At 51.6% G+C, this 19,755-nt stretch overlaps 1 protein-coding gene across 2 annotated transcripts in view; it reads left to right on the top strand.

Annotated features, from left to right (window-relative positions):
• The window catches only part of IQGAP3 (IQ motif containing GTPase activating protein 3), a 40,498-nt gene extending 26,265 nt beyond the window's left edge, over window positions 1–14,233 (top strand). For both annotated transcript variants that reach the window (XM_042255548.2, XM_027976418.3), the window contains exons 23-38: window positions 2,029–2,237; window positions 2,936–3,088; window positions 3,382–3,545; window positions 3,878–4,102; window positions 4,949–5,089; window positions 6,486–6,570; window positions 7,007–7,239; window positions 7,606–7,738; window positions 7,840–7,942; window positions 8,509–8,635; window positions 9,896–9,983; window positions 10,748–10,960; window positions 11,414–11,580; window positions 11,873–11,974; window positions 12,429–12,537; window positions 13,208–14,233. In XM_042255548.2, coding sequence (XP_042111482.1) covers window positions 2,029–2,237; window positions 2,936–3,088; window positions 3,382–3,545; window positions 3,878–4,102; window positions 4,949–5,089; window positions 6,486–6,570; window positions 7,007–7,239; window positions 7,606–7,738; window positions 7,840–7,942; window positions 8,509–8,635; window positions 9,896–9,983; window positions 10,748–10,960; window positions 11,414–11,580; window positions 11,873–11,974; window positions 12,429–12,537; window positions 13,208–13,321 — 2,366 coding nt within the window. In that variant the 3' untranslated portion in view covers window positions 13,322–14,233. The remainder of the gene's footprint in view (window positions 1–2,028; window positions 2,238–2,935; window positions 3,089–3,381; window positions 3,546–3,877; window positions 4,103–4,948; window positions 5,090–6,485; window positions 6,571–7,006; window positions 7,240–7,605; window positions 7,739–7,839; window positions 7,943–8,508; window positions 8,636–9,895; window positions 9,984–10,747; window positions 10,961–11,413; window positions 11,581–11,872; window positions 11,975–12,428; window positions 12,538–13,207) is intronic.
• Window positions 14,234–19,755: the final 5,522 nt, after the last annotated feature.

Genomic DNA, 19,755 nt, shown 5'->3' with positions numbered 1-19,755 from the left:
TTTGTTAAAGCCCAGAAACCCAGCCTTGGAAGTCTGCCTCCTTTTGGTCAAGTGGACTAGTGGTCCATCTCCAGGTTGGCCTCCAGCCCTGGGTTTCCTGAAGAGGTAGGCCCCTTTCCTTCCCGGGCCCAAGACTACGCTTCTGGGCTTCAAGGTTGAGTACACTGTCCAGGAATCGTCTCCTTCACCTCCTCAGTCCCTCTTCCCACCCTGCCCTGTGGCAGGGGTGCTCCTGCCCCTCTCTGACCACAGAAACTCAGCCCATTTGCTTCTGGGCAACTAGCTGCTTTTCCCTCCTTACCTCTCCCCAGCTTGGCCATTTCTGTTTTCTCTCTTGCTGTTACATTAACACCAGTGCCCTGAGTCATCCTTTATCTTCTTTTTCCTCTTTAGTTTATAGTTTTTCTGGAAGAACTTGTTTTCTCTCTGGTCTGTCTCCCAACTTCATTAGTCCCACTCCACGTAGGAAGCTGCCACTTCCTAGCCATGTGGCCCTAGGCAAGTTACTGAACTTCTTTACTGCCTCCACTTTCTCACTTATAAAACGGAGATAAGGATCAGGTCGAGTTGTTGTGAGGATCAAATGAGTTAAGTGCTGTGTCGTTGAATCCAAGATGCCATCAGCTGTCTTTGGTTCCACCACTCTTCACTCCTCAAAGATCTGTCCTCTATGCAGTAGCCAAATTAGTTTATTAAACCTTGTGATCTTATCACTCTCCTTCTTAAAACATGTCAGGATGCCTCACTGCCCCAGGGATAAAGTCCAGCCTCCTAAGGACAGCTTCCGAAACTCTGACCCAGCCTCTCCTGCACCTCTGGCCTCAATGACCCCTGCGCTGTCCCTCACCACTTGCACCCTCCTCTCCATGCTCCAGACATGGCCTTTGGTGGCACGCCTTTACTTTCCCAAAGGTCCCCATGCTTGCCCCTCTCAGAGCACTAAACCACACTGTAGTGAGTTGTTTAATTGTCTGCTTCCTTTAGTGAATAGCCTTTAAGGACCAGGCCTAGTTTTGTTCATCTTCCATATCTGACCCTTTTATTTCTTACTAGCTGTGTAGTCTAGGGCAAGTTACTTACTCTCTCTGTGCCTGAGTGATCTCACCAGTAAGTTACAGTGTATAAAGTATGTAAAGCACTTAGAGCAGTTTCTGTTCCATAGTGAAAATTATTTCTTCAGTTCAGTCAGTTCAGTTCAGTCGCTCAGTCATGTCCAACTCTTTGCGACTCCCATGGACTGCAGCATGCCAGGCCTCCCAGTCCATTACCAACTCCCAGAGTTTACTCAAACTCATGTCCATTGAGTTGGTTATGCCATCCAAGTATCTCATCCTCTGTCGTCCCTTTCTCCTCCTGCCTTCAGTCTCTCCCAGCATCAGGAACTTTTCCAATGAGTGAGTTCTTTTCATCAGGGGGCCAAAGTATTGGAATTTCAGCTTCAGTATCAGTCCTTCCAATAAATATTCAGGATATTTCTTGTTATTCCCTGTAGCTCAGCCCTGAGACTCTTCTTTGCTCAAAGGCTCATTCCAAAAGAGATTCAAGGAGAATCCATCTAGCTCTGATCTCCGTATATTATAAAACCCATTGTTGTATGAGGGTCAGGCAGGGCCGCATGGAGGCTGATAGGTGGAAGTAAACTCAGGATGAAGGATGAGTAAGTCGACCTGGCACGAAGGGGGAATGAATCAGAATGGGGGCCCTAGCAGATCATCAGAGGCTGCTAGGGCTCTGACTTTAGGGCGGGATGGCACTGAGATAGGCCCAGGTTGGGGGGGAACCCAGGCAGAGGAAAGCAGCTTTTGTGTCATCCCTGGTTATAAGACAAGGAGTTCAGAGACAGGACTGGCTGGGAGGCTGCCCACTGCCTTCCAGCTGCAGGCAGAACTATTGGAAAAGAACTGGAGTTGGGTGCCTGCTAGCGTCAAGCAGCATGGACACTGAGGGTGGGGTTACTGTGGAAGAGGGCGATGAGGAAGTGTCTGCTGAGGACATGTCTAATCCTGGCACCTCTTCTCTTCCTGCCAGTCCACACACCCCATCCCCCACTCAGTGTGGTACGCAGATTTGTCCATCTCTTGAATCAAAGCCAGGAGGACTTCTTGGCTGAGGCAGAGCTGCTGAAGCTCCAGGAGGAGGTGGTCAGGAAGATCCGGTCCAATCAGCAGCTAGAACAGGACCTCAATCTCATGGATATTAAGATTGGCCTGCTGGTGAAGAATCGAATCACCCTGCAGGTGAGGGGCCCACCCGAAATCTAGCTAGGAGCCTCTGGAGAGGTGATGCTGGCCATTCTCTGGTTGCTAATCAGATATTTTCTGAATGTCTAGATTTTATCTTCTGGCTCAGATCCTTGCTCCAGCGGTCCTCTGCTCTTCTAGTCATTTGTTGGGGGCACATGATATAATGGAAAGAGCGCTGGACATAAAATTGTAATGCCTGGCTCTGCTGACTCCTGGTGATGGGACTGGAGGCTGGTTGGTTAACCTCTCGGTCTGTTTCCTCATTAGTAAAGTGGGAATAATGAGAGTGCTCACCAGGGCAGACGTGAAAATAGATATGAGAGCTCCTTAACCTGTCAGTTACCATACATATATGCTGTGATGAGGTAGAAGTGACGCAGCAGCATCTCCACCTCAACTCTGTACAACAGGCTAATGAGAAGTCAGAGCAGAGATGAATACACCTGGCGCCTCAGTCCCGCAACCCGGCTCTCTTTGGAGACTCACCTGGTGAGCGCAGAGCTGCCAGGTGGGGTCTCAGGACAGCAGGAGGCCCTTCCTCATCCCAGACCCGTTGGTCTCCCCTGGCTCATGCCTTCGATACCTTGCACAGCAGAAAGCCCAGGCTCTTCGAAGCACTGACTCTAGACCATATGTTCTGTGCTCTGTGCTGGCCTGGATGGGTTGTATCACCTGCTCCCCCGCCCCGGCAGGAAGTGGTCTCCCACTGCAAGAAGCTGACCAAGAAGAATAAGGAACAGCTGTCGGATATGATGGTTCTGGATAAGCAGAAGGGATTAAAGTCGCTGAGCAAAGAGAAACGGCAGAAGCTAGAAGCTTACCAACACCTCTTCTACCTGCTCCAGGTGAGCAGAGGGCTTTGGGAGGAGACATCTCTATTCTCTCCTGAAGGCCTGGGACCAGAGGCCTTCATGTCTAAGCCCTCACCTGCGTATCAGGAGTCCTTTCCTGCTATCCTAACATCCTGCACCCAGGGAAAGAGACTGCCTCCTTTCATTTGTCTGGAATGTTCCTAGGACCCTTGAGAAAGTGTAGCAGTGCTCCCTATTCCTAGTTCCAGTCAGCAAAGCCTTTCTTTATCTGATCACTAGTCCTTGAGGTACATCATCTGCCATTCCAATCTCCCCATTGCTTTCAGACTCAACCCACCTACCTGGCCAAGCTGATCTTTCAGATGCCTCAGAACAAAACCACCAAATTCATGGAGTCAGTGATTTTCAGTCTGTACAACTATGCCTCCAACAGCCGAGAGGCCTATCTCCTGCTCCAGCTGTTCAAGGCAGCACTCCAGGAGGAAATCAAGTAGGTTTTCCAAAAGCAAAAAGAATGGGAAGAGAAGGGGTTAAGAGATGCCACTGTTGGCTCCTTCACAAGGTGACAATTTATTGAGGTTTGAAGGTAGAAATGGACTCAGAAGACCTCTTTTCTCTGCCTCCCAGTGAGGCAAGGCATCTCTTGGGACAGCCTGGGGGGAGGACATGTGCTGACATGTTAATATCACAGCTGAGACAGACGTAACAGGACTGTCCTTAAGAGAGGGATGCCAACACAGGCTTTAAAGAAAATCTCAAAAGGAAAAGCAGCTCTTCTCTACCAAGGCAGGAGACCAGCTTCAATGACCTCTTAATCCACAGGTCAAAGGTGGAGCAGCCCCAGGATATGGTGACAGGCAACCCGACTGTGGTGAGGCTGGTGGTGAGATTCTATCGGAATGGGCGGGGGCAGAGTGCCCTGCGGGAGATCCTGGGCAAGGTGATCCAGGACGTGCTGGAGGACAAGATGCTCAGCGTCCACACAGACCCTGTCCACCTCTACAAGAGCTGGATCAACCAGACTGAAGCCCAGACAGGGCAGCGCAGGTGAGCAGATGGGCAGAGGGAGGGGTCTCTTTGATCAGCTTGGTCTTGGGCCTCACCGGGGAAGCTTGAGTGTGCTTTGAAGGCAGCATATAAATGAGCTTGCTGATTTATGTAAATATGACACCAGCCCTATAGGATGAAATAAGGTAGCCTTTTAGACCCCCTCTGGTAATTAACATGGAACTGATGTAAATGACACTGGACCTGGTGCGCTTAACATAGAGTGAGCCCAGATGAATATGCAAATGTGTGTAATTGCTGTGTCAGTGCTTGCGAATGATTTGTCAGATATACTGGGAGTTGGGATAGGACCCCTTATTGATAGGCAGATAGCTGAATATTCAGATTTATAGATGAATAGGCAGATGAGGTAGTGGAAGAAATAAATCAGCCCTCCAGATGGCCATTAACTGAGGTGCATAGGTACTGGGGAGATGGAGCCGCGGAGGGGAGTAGGCAGTGCTGGTGGCTTCTCTGGATGGCGCACAGGCATCCAGGTGGGGGCACTGCAAGGCCCTGGCCCAGCCTTCAGCATCCCCATAACTACCAGAGACTTCCAGGGAGCCCTGGTCTCATCTGGGTCCCCCTTGGGATCTTTCCACAGACCCCAGACCCTCCATTTCCTCCTACACTCTTCCACCTCTCCATAGGTGCTTCATCTCTTCTTCCACCCACATCAGTCTAGTCCTCTCTGAGTCCTTTCTCTTATTCTGGCCTAAATCCTGGGCTGCTGTCAGCATGTATGTATGAGATCTTGTTGTGAGATGAGTTTAAGGGGTGGAGCCTCAGGGAGGGGAGGCCTTGGGAGGGGTTTCTGGCTGATAGCTTGTCTCTCTCTGCCCACAGCCACCTCCCCTATGATGTCACCCCAGAGCAGGCCTTGAGCCACCCTGAGGTCCAAAGACGACTGGACATCTCCCTCCGCAACCTCCTCGCCGTGACTGATAAGTTTCTTGCAGCCATCATCTCATCTGTGGACCAAATTCCGTATGTGCAACAGCTTAGGCGTGGATCTCCGGAGGGCTCGGGCATGGGAGGGGAGAGCAAAGCAGTCCTGAATGGTGGCAGGCAGGAAGGGAAACGCTTGGGGGCTTCCAGGAGGTAGGAAGGGGAAGAGACTAGAGACTTGCACTGGATTATAGTACACAGATCTAGTGGGCAGTCAAGACCTCCCTGGGCCAGAGAAAGACACCTCAAGTGATTACAGGGACACGTGATTGTCCGAATGTAAGTGGTGGAAAATGTAAAATTCTTTAGTCTGTAAAGTCAAAAATAAGAAAACTTCACACCAGTAAAGCACCCTATAAAAGTCCTTTCCTTTCTTAAAATTTAGTCAATAATTATTTTCTGAAAAGCAAATGATTGAAACTGTTGACAAGGTGGGTCTCCTCTAGATCTTCACTCAGCCAACCAGCCTTCCTGGTGCTCAGTGGTGCCCAGGGCAGGTGGGGATGCGGGAGAGGGGAGCCCACAGAGCTCATGTCCCTGCTCCCCAGACCTGGAAGACTGGATTAAGGATTTACAGTGAGGATTCAGAAAAGATTGTCCTAGGACTGATAAAGGAAAGCACACAGTGAGCTGTGAACTTCTCTCCCCACCCCAGGCGGAGGCAATAGCTTTTTAAAGTATTTAATTAGATTTGTAGGTGGCACATCCATAAATAGGAATAATAATAATAAGGTCCTGGGGATCGAACCCAGGTCTCCCACCTTGCAGGCAGATTCTTTACCGTCTGAGCCACCAGGGAAGCGGTTTGAATCGCACTCTACCATTACTTTCACAAAAATAATTTTACTTGATCCTCACAAAAGCCCTAGGAGATAGAAAGGGCAAGAATGAACAGTCCCATTTTCCAGACCAGGGAACAAACTTGTAAGGGGAGCGCAATAGCCTGAGCTGACATCTCTGGTTAGTGGCGGAGTCAGGACCAGATGCTTCTACTCCAGTTCATTGTCTTCCTGGGCCTGCCTCTAACCCAGACCAGGCCCTCACAGATGCTCTGTAGTAACAGAGCCTCCCAGGCTGTCCTGGGATCGGGTTTTGGCTGCAGGTGTCAGACACTTAACATACAGGCTCAAGGTGCTTCTGTGGGGAAGGCAGGATGGACACTGGGATCTAGGGTGTCCCCAGGGGAGACTAAAGGGGGCCGAGGAAGAGGCTCTGGGGACAGGCTGGAGGCTTCGTGAGAGCTGGCTGGGTGCTGATACAAGGGCATGAGGGAGGGACAAGGCCCAGAGATGTTTGGAGGAAGCAGCAGGGAGCTGGCTGTGGGAAGTGGAGGGTCAGCTCTGGTGTGGCTATGCCCGGGGAAGGAGAGGCGGGCACTCAGGCCCTCGCGCTGGGGCGGGGGCAAGGCCATAGTGCACCTATTGCCTGGCCCCAGGTACGGGATGCGGTACGTGGCTAAGGTCCTGAAGACGACTCTGGCAGAGAAGTTCCCCGACGCCACAGAGAACGAGATCCATAAGGCAAGTGTTGTCGCCCATCCCCACCTTGAGAGCTCTGCTTGCCCTGATGGTGGCTGTGAACCCCCAGAATGAGACCAAAGGACCAAAAAAACAACCTATGCTATAAAAAGCCAAGAAGGCGAATATTCTCCACCCTATCAGACAAGCCTGGCTCACCAACAGGGCTCAGATGGCAACAGGTGGCAGACGGGAAGGGATCCAGCACAGGAGTTAACAGTAGACAACAACCTGGGCTTGTCAGAGCGGGTTCTAGTCCCAGCTATAGCTAACATTTGCTGCGTGACCTTGAGCAAGTTGCTGGGCTGCTCTGGGTCTTTTTTCTACACAAGGATGGGATTGACCCGGGGGTCCTTCCCACCCGCTGAGCTGGGAGAGCGGGGCTGGGGCTGTGGAGGTGGGCCACAGGCCCTTCTACTACAGCCTCCTCCGCCCTCAGGTGGTGGGGAACCTCCTGTACTACCGCTTCCTGAACCCGGCTGTGGTGGCCCCCGACGCCTTCGACATTGTGGCTATGGCCGCGGGCGGCGCGCTGGCGGCCCCCCAGCGCCACGCCTTGGGGGCTGTGGCTCAGGTCCTGCAGCATGCTGCAGCCGGCAAGGCCTTCTCCGGGGAGAGCCAGCACCTGCGCGTCTTGAATGACTATCTGGAAGAGACGCACCTCAAGTTCAGGTCTTGGTCCCGGCTTCCTGTTCCTCTCTGTTTCCTTCTTCTCCTCTTCCCATCTTCTTTTCACAGACCACTTCCTTTCAGGCACAACTTAATCAAATCCATGAGGAGGGGAGGCGCGGAGGATAGTTAGTGGGCTGGAGGACAGATTGTTGGAAGGACTCCCAGTGAAGAGGAGAGAGGGCTATTGAGGGAAGCTGGTTTGAGGGGGCCACTGGGAGAGGTGAGGCAGCGGATAGGGGCAGAGGGGCAGAGAGGCAGAGCTGGCTTGAGCAGTCACCGGCAAGGCGGGAGAGAGGCTGATGGACACAGAACGTGAGGGGGTGCCGGACTGCCCCACCCTCTCACATGCTTTTCCTCTGGGGCTAGGAGGTTCATCTGCCGAGCCTGCCAGGTGCTAGAGCCAGAGGAGCGTTTTGCGATGGATGAGTACTCGGACATGGTGGCTGTGGCCAAACCCGTGGTGTACATCACCATGGGGGAGCTCGTCAACACGCACAGGGTGAGGGCCTGTGCAAGCCTGGGGCAATGGGTGGGTGGGCTGGCCCTGGAAGGAAGGCGTGGCTCAAGCTCTGTGTCTCCTTTTCTCCCTCCACCCTGTAGCTGTTGTTGGAACACCAGGACTGGATCGCCCCTGATCACCGAGACCCCCTGCACGAGCTCCTGGAGGACCTTGGGGAGCTACCCACTGTCCCTGACCTCATCGGTGCGTACCATCCTTGACACTGGGGCGGGCAGTGGGGCCTGCAGGAGAGGCGGGTGGGCAGGTGAGCAGGGCCTTGGAACGTGTCCTCTCGAGTTTTTATTCAGTCTGGGACATGTGCCCGGAGGCTGGCTACGCACTCCCTGTCTCCCTCTGGTCCTGAGATGGACACAGACTGATGTAGGGGACCCTGTACCATCATATAAATGTGATGTTAAATCACATGAGATAGGACAGAGGGATAATGGCCTGTTTTGGGTCCCAAAATGTGTCTCTGATGAGGGTAGATTTCAGGAGCTGTGAAATGGAAGGAAGTTGGCTTCCAGAGGTAGAGGGGCAGGGCAGGTGGGGACTGATAGAAGAAAGCCAGGAGGAGCTCCCAGCCTAGAGAGGCACAGCCCCAAAGACACGAGGGTTAGCTCTGTGGGTGACAGCCCTTCTGCTGGTGCTCAGGGTGGCTGGAGGGACAGTGTGGGAAGGCTTCCTGGAAGAGGGGCACGTGGAGCAGCATGTTCACCATGGTCCCATCTGTGCGTGTGCTAGTCTCTCTCCTTCCTCACCTGCGTCAGGGGAGAATGTAGCTCCGGATGGGAACGTGGATCTGAGCAAGCTAGAGGTGTCCCTGACTCTCACCAACAAGTTTGAAGGACTGGAGACAGACGCTGACGACACCAACACCCAGAGCCTGCTTCTGAGGTGGGAGCACAGCCTCGGCCCCCTGGGACTCCCCGGGCCAGTGAGCTGGCTGCTCTGCAGGGGCCATCCCGCCTTCTTCCCGGACTCTCTTACCCTCCAGAAAGTTCTCCCGCAAGCCTGACTGGCCTTCCCCTTCCTGCAGCCTTGGCTGTTCTCCTCCTGGCGGCCTCAGCTTTTGGCTCTGTGTTGTGGCTGAAGGCAAAGGACTAGTTAGGACGCTGGCAGCGTGGTTGTTGGCATGTGGTCGTGCTACCAAATGCTCGCTTTTTTAAACTTTATTTATTTTTCTGGCTGTGCCAGATCTTAGTTGCACCAGGCAAAATCTTCTTTGTGGCGTGTGGGATCTTTAGTTGTGGCGTGCGAGATCTAGTTCCCCGACCAGGGACTGAACCTGGTCCCCCTGCCTTGGGAGCACAAAGTCCTAGCCACTGGACCATCAGGGAAGCCCCCCAAATGCTTTCTTACACTTCATTTAACGTAAGGGACAAACAATGAGGTAGATGGTGGTTTCCCTGCCTTCCAGTGGAGGAAAGAAACTCAAGCTAAGTGACTTGCCTAAAGTCCCACAGCCAGGAGGTGAAGGAACTCATGTTCTAATCAAGCCCCTGGCCTTGTGAACTGTGATCAGGAGATGGGTGTGGAACTGTTCATCCCCAAGTCTGCAAATGTGAGGCAGGACCCTCAGTAGGCCCAGGCTGGTCATCTAGGCAAGAGAGGAGCCAGGTCACCACTTTGACCCCCCTGCCAACAAGACAGCCTCTCCACTCATCCATTCACCAAATAAACCAATGAGCTGGGTGTTCAGCTCTGTCTTGCCACAGAAGGGCTCACAGCGGGGCCAGGCTAGAGGTGAACACACATTAGAGGACACCGAGAGGGGGCGGGCGTCGGGTGCTTGAGAGCTCAGAGGGACCCCTGGATGGGAAAACGTTTCACAGAGGAGGAACTGCACCCTTCAGCCAGAGGACTCAAAAGAAGGCCATTTGTGGGAGGCGTTGCAGGCAGGGGACACAGGTATAAGAGAGTACAGTGTGTTCAGACGTGGTAGTTCAGTGTCACGGGCCATCGGTCCACCTGGGTCTTCCTCCTGGTTACGTTCTCTTCATAACACCTCCCTGCATCGCTCTCTTTCCTTACCTCCAGCCATGCCGGGCAGCCATCACGCAGGGCAGGGCTACTTACTGGCAGCTCCCTCACCAGCCCCATTCCAGACCCTCCCCTGTCCCTCACCTCTGGCCCATCGCTCCCCTCCTTCCACAGCACCAAGCAGATGCTGGCTGACATCATGCAGTTCCACTCAGGAGACTCCCTCCAGGAGATCCTATCCCTCTCAGCTTCCAGGGAGGAGGTGAGTGGCATCCTGGCTCCCAGGTCCTGTCTCATCCACCCGACTCGAGCATGGCTGGTTCCTTTCCCGGGGCCCTGCCCACAGTCGGCTCCAAGCAGACACCTTGCTCACCAGCCATGCGAGCTCTGGAGGGCTGAGGCCTCTGCCCTTAACCCCCAGAGACCCTCAGGCTGCGGAGTCCCAAGACTGCAGCTCCTCCCTACTGCCCACTGAAACTAGAGGGAGCCCTGCAGGAGAACCAGTCCTGCTGCAGCCCTGCTGTCGGTGGTAGGAGGGGTCGGGGGTGCAGAGAGGCAGAATGGGCAGACTCCCTTGAAGAGCACCCAGGAGCTGGCGCTCAGCATAGGGAATGGGCCGCTTGAGGGCCTGAAGGCCGGAGAAGGTGGTTAAGTGTGGGAGGCCAGGGGCAAGTTGGACCAGCTGGATCACAGGCTCAGCCAGGGTCTTCCCAGAGCACAGGTGGGGACAGCCAGTAGAGGCCTGTCCCAAACATGAGACAGAAGGAGGGAGATGCCCTGGGTCCCCTGGAGCCATCCATCACAAATCTCCACCGTTGGGAAGCCGCAGCCAGTGTCCACCGGACTTTTTATGCCGTCCTCCTGCTGGGTCTCCTGGGCCACTCGTCCTCTGTGCTGACCCGCAGGGCCCTTCAGTGGCTATGAAGTTGTACACTTTGGTGTTCTTCACCACCCCTAGGGTGGGGACCCGTGGGTGGGGCAGCATGTCAGCACCCGCTAGACCCCTCCAGCCTCTCTGCCCTCCAGGAAGCAGCCCACAAGCGGCTGATGTGCCGGCGCCAGGCCTGTGAAGCCCAGACCCCGGAGCTGCCGCGACGACACCGCTCACTGACGGCCCACTCCCTCCTGCCGCTGGCAGAGAAACAGCGGCGCGTCCTGCGGAACCTGCGCCGACTCGAGGGCCTGGGGTTGGTCAGTGCCAGGGACGGCTACCAGGGGCTGGTGGACGAACTGGCCAAGGTAACGGTCTGGAGGGAGGGAGAGAGTGTGTGTGTGTGTGTGTACACATGTTCACAGTGTTGACACTTCAAGGGCAGGCCTCTCCCTGGGAAGTGCCCACCCAAAATTGTCACCAGCCAGGGGAAGGCCAAGCGACCTCCAAGGGCCTTTTTGAAGGAAAGGTCTCAAAATTAGTCAGGGAAGGGAGTATTCTTAAAATGCTCTTTTACTTAAAAAAAAGCCAGCTTTGGACCTGTTACTGCTCAGTAGGAGGGAGGCCCTGAAACATCCTTTGAGGGTTTGGGGTGGGGTCCTTGAGGTTGTTCGCCTCTTAGAGAAACTGCCTTGAAGTCTTCCTCTTCCGGCTTGTCCTGAAGATCCTCAGGGTAAGTTGTTCTTGGGCCTGAGTCAGGCCCTGAGGCTCTCCTGCCAGGAAGGGTCGACTCACCCCTCCCTTGGTACCCCCACCCTCAGGATATCCGCAACCAGCGCAAGCGCCGGCAACGGAGGAAAGCAGAGCTGCTGAAGCTCCAGGCCACACTCCAGGGCCTGAGCACCAAGACCACCTTTTATGAGGAGCAGGGCGACTACTACAGTCAGTACATCCGGGCCTGCCTGGACCACCTGGCTCCCAGCTCCAAGTATGTGCTCCCTTCCTGCACTCTGAAGGTGACCTGTGACCTGTCCTCTCACCCATGCCGACCTTTGCCCCACTGTTTACCAGCTATGGAACGGACATCTCCCCCCAGCACAGCGTGGTCCCTTCCTGACACTGTCTTTGAGTCTCCCTCGTAAAGTCTTGGGCTCAAGTGTATTCCACCAGTGAGAAGTCTTCCTCAGGCTCTAATTTCCTTCTACCTGCCACCCAGAGAATTAGTGTCTTTGGTGTTGAAGAGTTTGTTAAGTGAACTGTCTGGGCCTTTTCTTCCTCAGGAGTTCTGGGAAAGGGAAGAAGCAGGTATCTCTCCACTACACGGCTGCCCAGCTCCTGGAGAAGGGTGTCTTGGTGGAAATTGAAGATCTTCCCACCTCTCAGTATGTGTCTTTGGAGGGCAGAATGTCAGGCCCTAACCTAGGAGGCGGATGGGGGAACTCTGGGCTGGGCACTGGGTGGGAGGGAAGAAGCGTGGTCCCTGCCCTGAAGGAGCTATTAGGATGATGGGGAAGACAGGCAGCTCCAGACAGAGAGCAAAGGGCAGTGGGCGTGGTCTGGCACAGTTCTAGACACCCCAAGGCACGGGATGCTGGGAAAGCATCCTGGAAGAGAAAACAGCGTTTTAGGGCCAGCCAGAGAAAAGGGCTGAGGTGTGCTGAGCAGAAGTAAAATTGGAAGGAGGAAAAGAGAGGGGGGCAGTGACACAAGGGAAGCCTGGCTCTGGGTGACACACAGTGCTGCCTGGGAAGAGTGGGTGGGAGCACTGGGTGGAAGAGTGGGGTGTGGCCCTGGTAAGAGGCAGTGGGTCCCTGTTTTGAATCCTGCTCTTGATAGTTTCAGAAATGTGATCTTTGACATCACCCCTGGAGATGAGGCGGGAAGGTTTGAAGTAAACGCCAAGTTCCTAGGTGTGGACATGGAACGATTTCAGCTCCACTATCAGGTGAGGGGACATTCCCATGAGCCCTCCAGATACCCGCTGGGCTTTAGGCGGTAGCCTGAAGATGGAAGGCTGGCCTGGCTTCCCTGGGCCTTGGACGGTATCAATTTTGTCCCCTATCCAGTCCACACTGTCTGTTCCTGAAGACGAGAGTGATGGTCTGTGTAGCCCAAGCCTCCCCCGTGCCCTGACACAGACCCCACAGCCAAGCGACAGGAGAGTGGAGTGGGCTGGCAGTGGCAGAGCAGATTAATATTTGATGCCCTATCCCATGTCAGGGGCTTTACACATTACCTCATTTAATCCTCTCCAAAGCTCTCCAGCATTATCCCTATTTTATAGGCTCTGAGGCTAAAAGGTTAAGAAGCTGGCCTAAGTCATAGGCCCGTGTTCAGGAAAGCAGTGATTTTAAATCCAAATCTTGCCGCTCTGCTGCTTTGCCTTTTAAATGATTTCAAGCCCTGGCTCTGCTTGAACTGACATTTGGTCAGGTCACTGCACCTGCCTCTCGGTCATGGTTCCCTCGTCTGTGAAGGGGGTTTCCACACCCGCTTCGGTGGCCAATGCCCCTGGATGACTGTGTATGGCTCCAAGATGTTAGTGCTTTGTAGACTCTGTGGGCCACAGTGAGAACCCCTCGAACTCCCCTCCCTGCCCCTTCCCTCCCTCCTAGGACCTCTTGCAGCTCCAGTACGAGGGTGTGGCTGTCATGAAACTCTTCAACAAGGCCAAGGTCAACGTCAACCTTCTCATCTTCCTTCTCAACAAGAAATTCTTGCGGAAGTGACTGAGGCAGGGGGTGCTCCCCAAGCCCTTCTTACCTCACTGGATGCTTTTCTTAACACTAATGCACTGCTCCACTTTCCTGCAGACACCCAGAACTCAGGCCCAGGCAAGGCTCAAGGAGTCTCGCCTTTCCCCAGCTGGGAGGAGTCTGGCTCCCTGGCCCACAGGCAGGGTCTCTAATTGGCTCCAGGCCGGCCATGTGGCTTATAAGCCACAGAACTCCATGATTTTCCAGCCTGATGGGAAGCAATGAACCCAGGGCCTGCCCTGCGAAGGCTACTGCTCTAGTGTCTGCTGCCGCCCTCCCCATACGCAAGCACTGTCCCAGCGGCCTGATTCCTGCTGCCTCCCTTCTCTCTGCAGACCCAAGGCAGGGCTGGGCTCCCTGCCCCACCCCCACTGCAGCAGCAGCTTCCGTTCTCTCCTGCTGAGGCCAGGCCACTCTGCTGCAGCGACGCCTCACACCCTCCCACCCCTGACCCTCACCCCGGGTGGACAGCGCTCGTTAATGCCCACTCGGCCTCGTGACACACGGTGGCCTGGGCAAGATGACCCTCCATTAACCTCAAGTCTCACTCTCCTGTTTACAGTCTGTTTTACATGTGGGTCACCAGGGTATTTATTCTCTCCTGTGCAACCTTAATCATGGTTTTTATTCTTTCTTCCTGAGCTCAGAGAAAGAGTTCCCATTTCCCTATTCAAACTAATACGCATGCCAATCTTTTATACCTTGTATATAAAGTCACCTTGGGTCCCTCGTGTTTAAGAACTCATTATTTCAGCCTCATATGGTACGAAAAGCAGTCTTTCCCTTTTCTCTCTCACCCAACAGGATTCTTGCATCTGAGAGCTAACTTCCTGTCCTTGTGGCCCCTCTGATTTCACTTTAATATAAACAGCTGTTACCTCTGCATCTGTTGTTAACCCCTTATTTCATCCCCTGCAGAGCAGGCGCCTAAGTTCTGGGATAAATCCGCCTGGTGAGTGGGGGAGTCTTTCCTGCAGCGCCCCCCACCCCCCGCCCCCGCCTTACCTTTCTGCAGGCATCCACTGTGGACCCTGCCTACCTGAGCTCATTGGTTCTTAATGAGATGCGGCGTTTATTCCTCTCTTCCCTCCCCCAGGGGACAGAGAGGAGGAAGAAGTGCTTAGATTTTGATTCCGTTTTTATTGGCCACTCTGAAGACTAAAGCCAAGAGGAGGGGAAACCAGTCCAGGTTCTACTCCACTCATTTTGCACACATTTGCAGCAGGTTCTTTGCCTGAGCCTTGGATGACAACACCAAAGGCCCCTGAGCCACAGCTTCTTGGTATCATGGGCTCTACACTCTGGCCCAAATCCCCTGTCCAGGAGGAAAGCCCCACTCTTTTCCCCCTGGGTTTCAGGAAGCTGGGAGGAGGGGACAGTCTAGACGGACGCCTATCCTGCCCTCGGAATCCCCGAGCAGCTCCTGCTGGGCAGGCACACACAGGTCTGCACGGTGCAGCCTGTCTCCCTGCGCTCCTTTCCATTCTGTCGCTCAGGATCTGTCTTGCTGTCACATTCCGTTTCAGTCACATCCTCCCCCCCACCCCCCCACCCCCGCCACTTACCATGTCACAGCAAAGACTTCAAGTACCGCCTCGCTCTGGGTGACAGTGACATGTACCAGTGGATCCAAGTTTCTACACCTCGGTCATCATTAAAAGACTTAGATTCACCAAATGATTCCGACACTATCCCGCTGTGACGCTCCCCCACAATCACAGGATCTCCGCCACATACAGCACGTATAGAAAAGTCCCAGTAGCTACTGTGCTTGCCGGGATATTTACACACACGTACTACTCACAACAGCTACAAAGGTGAGCAGTCACCAGTTTCATTTAATAGATGACGAAACTGCAGTCCAAAGGGTCAGATAACTGCACAAAGCACCAGAGCCATAAGGGGAAGAAAGTCTTTAAACTCAGGTCCATCTGCTCAGATTTATATTCCCCTGTACTCTTCCCTGAAACATTTCCACTTCCATCACCCCACACTCTCATGCCACTCTTGTCTTTCAAGCCCACCCCACTCCACCCTGGTGTTGGTCCCTGATGCGCTTCAGTTCATCTTTTCCTGACTATTGGTGCCCAATCTGAGATACAGGCACTTAGTTCCGATGGGTGGGACTAGATACCAGTACCGCCTCTCCAGTGGACAATTTTGCAACATCAGAAATAACAAGAGCAGGGACTTCTCTGGTGGTCCAGAGGCTGAGATCTCTGCTCCCAGGGCAGGGGGCCTGGGTTTGATCCCTAGTCAGAGAATTAGATCCTGCATGCTGCAATTAAGACCTGGTGCAGCCAAATAAATATTTTAAATATATGCATATTTAAGTGCAGGGTACCAGGACAATTCAATGGGGAAAGAGTAGTCTTTTCAACAAATGCTGCTGGGATGCTGGACATCCACATTCAAAAGAATGAAGTTGGACCTGTACCTCACACCATAAACAAAAATGAAAACATCACAGACCTAGATATAAAAGCTAAAACTATAAAACTCTTAGAGGAAGCATAGATGTAAATTTTCATGACGTTGGATTCAGCAGTGGTTTCTTTAGATACTGAAAGCACAAGGCACAAAAGTAGATGAACTTCATCAAAATTCAAAACTCTTGTGCTTCAAAGGACATCTTTAAGGAAATAACCCACAAAAGTGGGAGATGTTTTCAAATCATGTATCTGACAAAGGATTTATATCTGCAATGTATAAAGAACTCTTCAGTTCAGTTCAGTTCAGTCGCTCAGTCGTGTCCGGCTCTTCCCAACCCCATGAATCACAGCACGCCAGGCCTCCCTGTCCATCACCAACTCCTGGAGTTCACTCAGACTCAAGTCAGTGATGCCATGCAGCCATCTCATCCTCGGTCGTCCCCTTCTCCTCCTGCCCCCAATCCCTCCCACCATCAGAGTCTTTTCCAATGAGTCAACTCTTCACATGAGGTGGCCAAAGTACTGGAGTTTCAGCTTTAGCATCATTCCTTCCAAAGAAATCCCAGGGCTGATCTCGCTCAGAATGGACTGGTTGGATCTCCTTGCACAACTCAAAAAGATGGCCCAATTAAATGGGCAAAGAATTTGAAAAGCCATTTCTCCAAAGAAGATAGATGAATGGCTAACAAGCATATGAAGTGATGCTCAGGGTTCCCCTGGTGGTCCAGTGGTTAACAATCTGCCTGCCAATAAACATGGGTTTGACCCCTGGTCTGAAAAGATCCCACATGCCCTGAGGCGACTAAGCTCCTGGACCACAATTACTGAGCCTGTTCTCCGCACAAGAGAAGGCACTGCAGTGAGAGGCTCAGGCCCACCGCAACTAGAGCAGCCCCTGCTCGCCGCAACTGGAGAGAGCCCCCGTGCAACAGCAAAGATCCAGCACACCCAAAGATAAATAAGTAAAATCTTTTTATAAAAAAGACTGTAAAGGCCCAAGATTATTAGGAAAAAATTATATTCAACATCATTAGTCATTAGAAAAATGCAAATCAAAATCATGAGATACCACTTCACCCCCACTAGGATAGCTAAAGTACAATAGGGACTAACAAGTGTTGGTGAGGCTGTGGAGAAATTACAAGTCAGGTATTGCTAAGGAGGCTGTAAAATAGTGGACTCACTTTGGAAAACAGTTTGGCAGTTCCTCACTAAACACAGAGTTACCATATGAGTCAGCAATTTCACTCCTAGGTATAAATCCCAAGAAAATTGAGAGCATATGTCTGCACAAAAATCTGTATACAAATGTTTATAGCATCATGATTCTTAATAGCCAAAAAGTGGAAATAATCGCATTGCTCATCAGCTAACAAGTGGATAAACAAAAGGTGATATATCCATACAGTGGAATATTCAGCCATCAGAATGAAATACTGATAGAAGCTACAACATAGAAGAATCTTGAAAACACGCCAAATGAAAGTCAAACACAGGCTTCCCTGGTGGCTCAGTGGTAAAGAGTCTGCCTGCCAAAGCGGGAGACTTCAGTTTGATCCCTGGTCCAGGAAGATTCCACATGCCTTGGGGGCACCTAAGTTTATGCACCACAGCTACTGAGCCTGTGCCCTAGAGCCCACGAGCCTCAACCACTGAGCCTGTGTGCTGCAACCACTGAGCCCAGGTGCTAGAGCCCCGGCTCTGCAACAAAAGAAGCCACTCCAACGAGTGGCCCACACACTGCAACTGGAGGGTAGCCCTGCTCACCACAACTAGGGAAAGTCCACGTGCAGCAATGAAGATCCAGCCCAGGCGAAAATAAACTAATTACATTTTTTTAAAAGAAGGAAAAAAAGAAATGAGCTAGATCTGAGTGTACTGATGTGAAAAGCTGTCAATGCTACATGTTATTTGGAATGCTACATGAGAAATGTGGCAGTGGTCCACCTTTGGGGAGTAGGAAGCATCTTTCTGTGTTGTTATTACAGTAAGCTTATCCAAGTCTTACAGAAAAGGAGACCAGCACATGCCATGCATCTAGAACAGGGGTGAGCAACACGGAGGAGTGGCGTGGCCCTTGTTCTAGACCAGTGAGGCTCCAACTAGGTGCTACAGTCTGTGCCTGGTCAGCTACTAGGACACATGCAGAAATCGACAGCAAGCACTTAGAAACTCACAGCTTGCAGTTGTACCCATGATTCTAATGATAAAAAAACTGAGATTATATTTTATATTATATAGGTCTCTTCATTTCATTTTTCTAGTAACTTGGTTTTTTCATATTTCACGAAAATATCAGTCGATAACAGAATTGAAAATTTTAAGCAGTTGCCCTTTACTACAGACTGTTTGAGAAGAACTGTTCTACAGGGCATACTTCTAGTCAAGTGACATAGAATGCATTAGCACTGATGAATTAAACCAGAGGGACTGAATGGAGTAGCTGAGATAACACTATATATGCAATTTTGGATTCTGCTATATACATTGAGCCATGAAAAACGTTCTCCATTTCTTTAAAATTTCTTCAAAACACTATGTAGGCCATATAGTTCATGTATTTAACATTCGTATAATATTGGACAGTTTTCTATGATCAAGAACATATAATTCTGCAATGAATATTTTTGAGTTCAATTCAGTTGCTCAGTTGTGTCCGACTCTTTGTGATCTCATGAACCACAGCACACCAGGCCTTCCTGTCCATCATCAACTGCCAGAGTCCACCCAAACCCATGTCCATTGAGTCAGTGATGCCATCCAGCCATCTCATCCTCTGTTGTCCCCTTCTCCTCCTGCCCCCAATCCCTCCCAGCATCAAGGTCTTTTCCAGTGAGTCAACTCTTCATATCAGGTGGCCAAAGTATTGGAGTTTCAGCCTCAGCATCAGTCCTTCCAATGAACACCCAGGACTGATCTCCTTTAGGATGGACTGGTTGGATCTCCTTGCAGTCCAAGGGACTCTCAAGAGTCTTCTCCAACACCACAGTTCAAAAGCTTCAATTCTTTGGAGTTCAGCTTTCTTCATAGTCCAACTCTCACATCCATACATGACCACTGGAAAAACCATAGCCTTCACTAGATGGACCTTTGTTGGCAAAGTAATATCTCTGCTTTTTAATATGCTATCTAGGTTGGTCATAACTTTCCTTCCAAGGAGTAAGCATCTTTTAATTTCATGGCTGCAATCACCATCTGCAGTGATTTTGGAGCCCAGAAAAATAAAGTCTGACACTGTTTCCACTGTTTCCCCATCTATTTGCCATGAAGTGATGGGCCCAGATGCCATGAACTTAAGTTTTCTGAATGTTGAGCTTTAAGCCAACTTTTTCACTCTCCTCTTTCACTTTCATTAAGAGGCTGTTCAGTTCCTCCTCACTTTCTGCCATAAGGGTGGTGTCATCTGCATATCTGTTATTGGTATTTCTCCCGGCAATCTTAATTCCAGCTTATGTTTCTTCCAGCCCAGCATTTCTCATGATGTACTCTGCATAGAAGTTAAATAAGCAGGATGACAATATACAGCCCTGACGTGCTCCTTTTCCTATTTGGAACCAATCTGTTGTTCCACGTCCAGTTCTAACTGTTGCTTCCTGACCTGCATACAGGTTTCTCAAGAGGCAGGTCAGGTGGTCTGGTATTCCCATCTCCTTCAGAATTTTCCAGTTTATTGTGATCCACACAGTCAAAGGCTTTGGCATAGTCAATAAAGCAGAAATAGATGTTTTTCTAGAACTCTCTTGCTGTTTCCATGATCCAGGGGATGTTGGCAATTTGATCTCTGGTTCCTCTGCCTTTTCTAAAAGCAGCTTGAACATCTGGAAGTTCACGGTTCATGTACTATTGAAGCCTGGCTTTGAGAATTTTGAGCATTACTTTACTAGCATGCGAGATGAGTGCAGAGTGCGGTAGTTGGAGCATTCTTTGGTGTTGCCTTTCTTTGGGATTGGAATGAAAACTGACCTTTTCCAGTCC

Source organism: Ovis aries, chromosome 1, assembly GCF_016772045.2.
Source record: "Ovis aries strain OAR_USU_Benz2616 breed Rambouillet chromosome 1, ARS-UI_Ramb_v3.0, whole genome shotgun sequence".
Lineage (NCBI taxonomy): Eukaryota > Metazoa > Chordata > Mammalia > Artiodactyla > Bovidae > Ovis > Ovis aries.
This window is presented reverse-complemented; position numbering and strand designations above follow the sequence as displayed.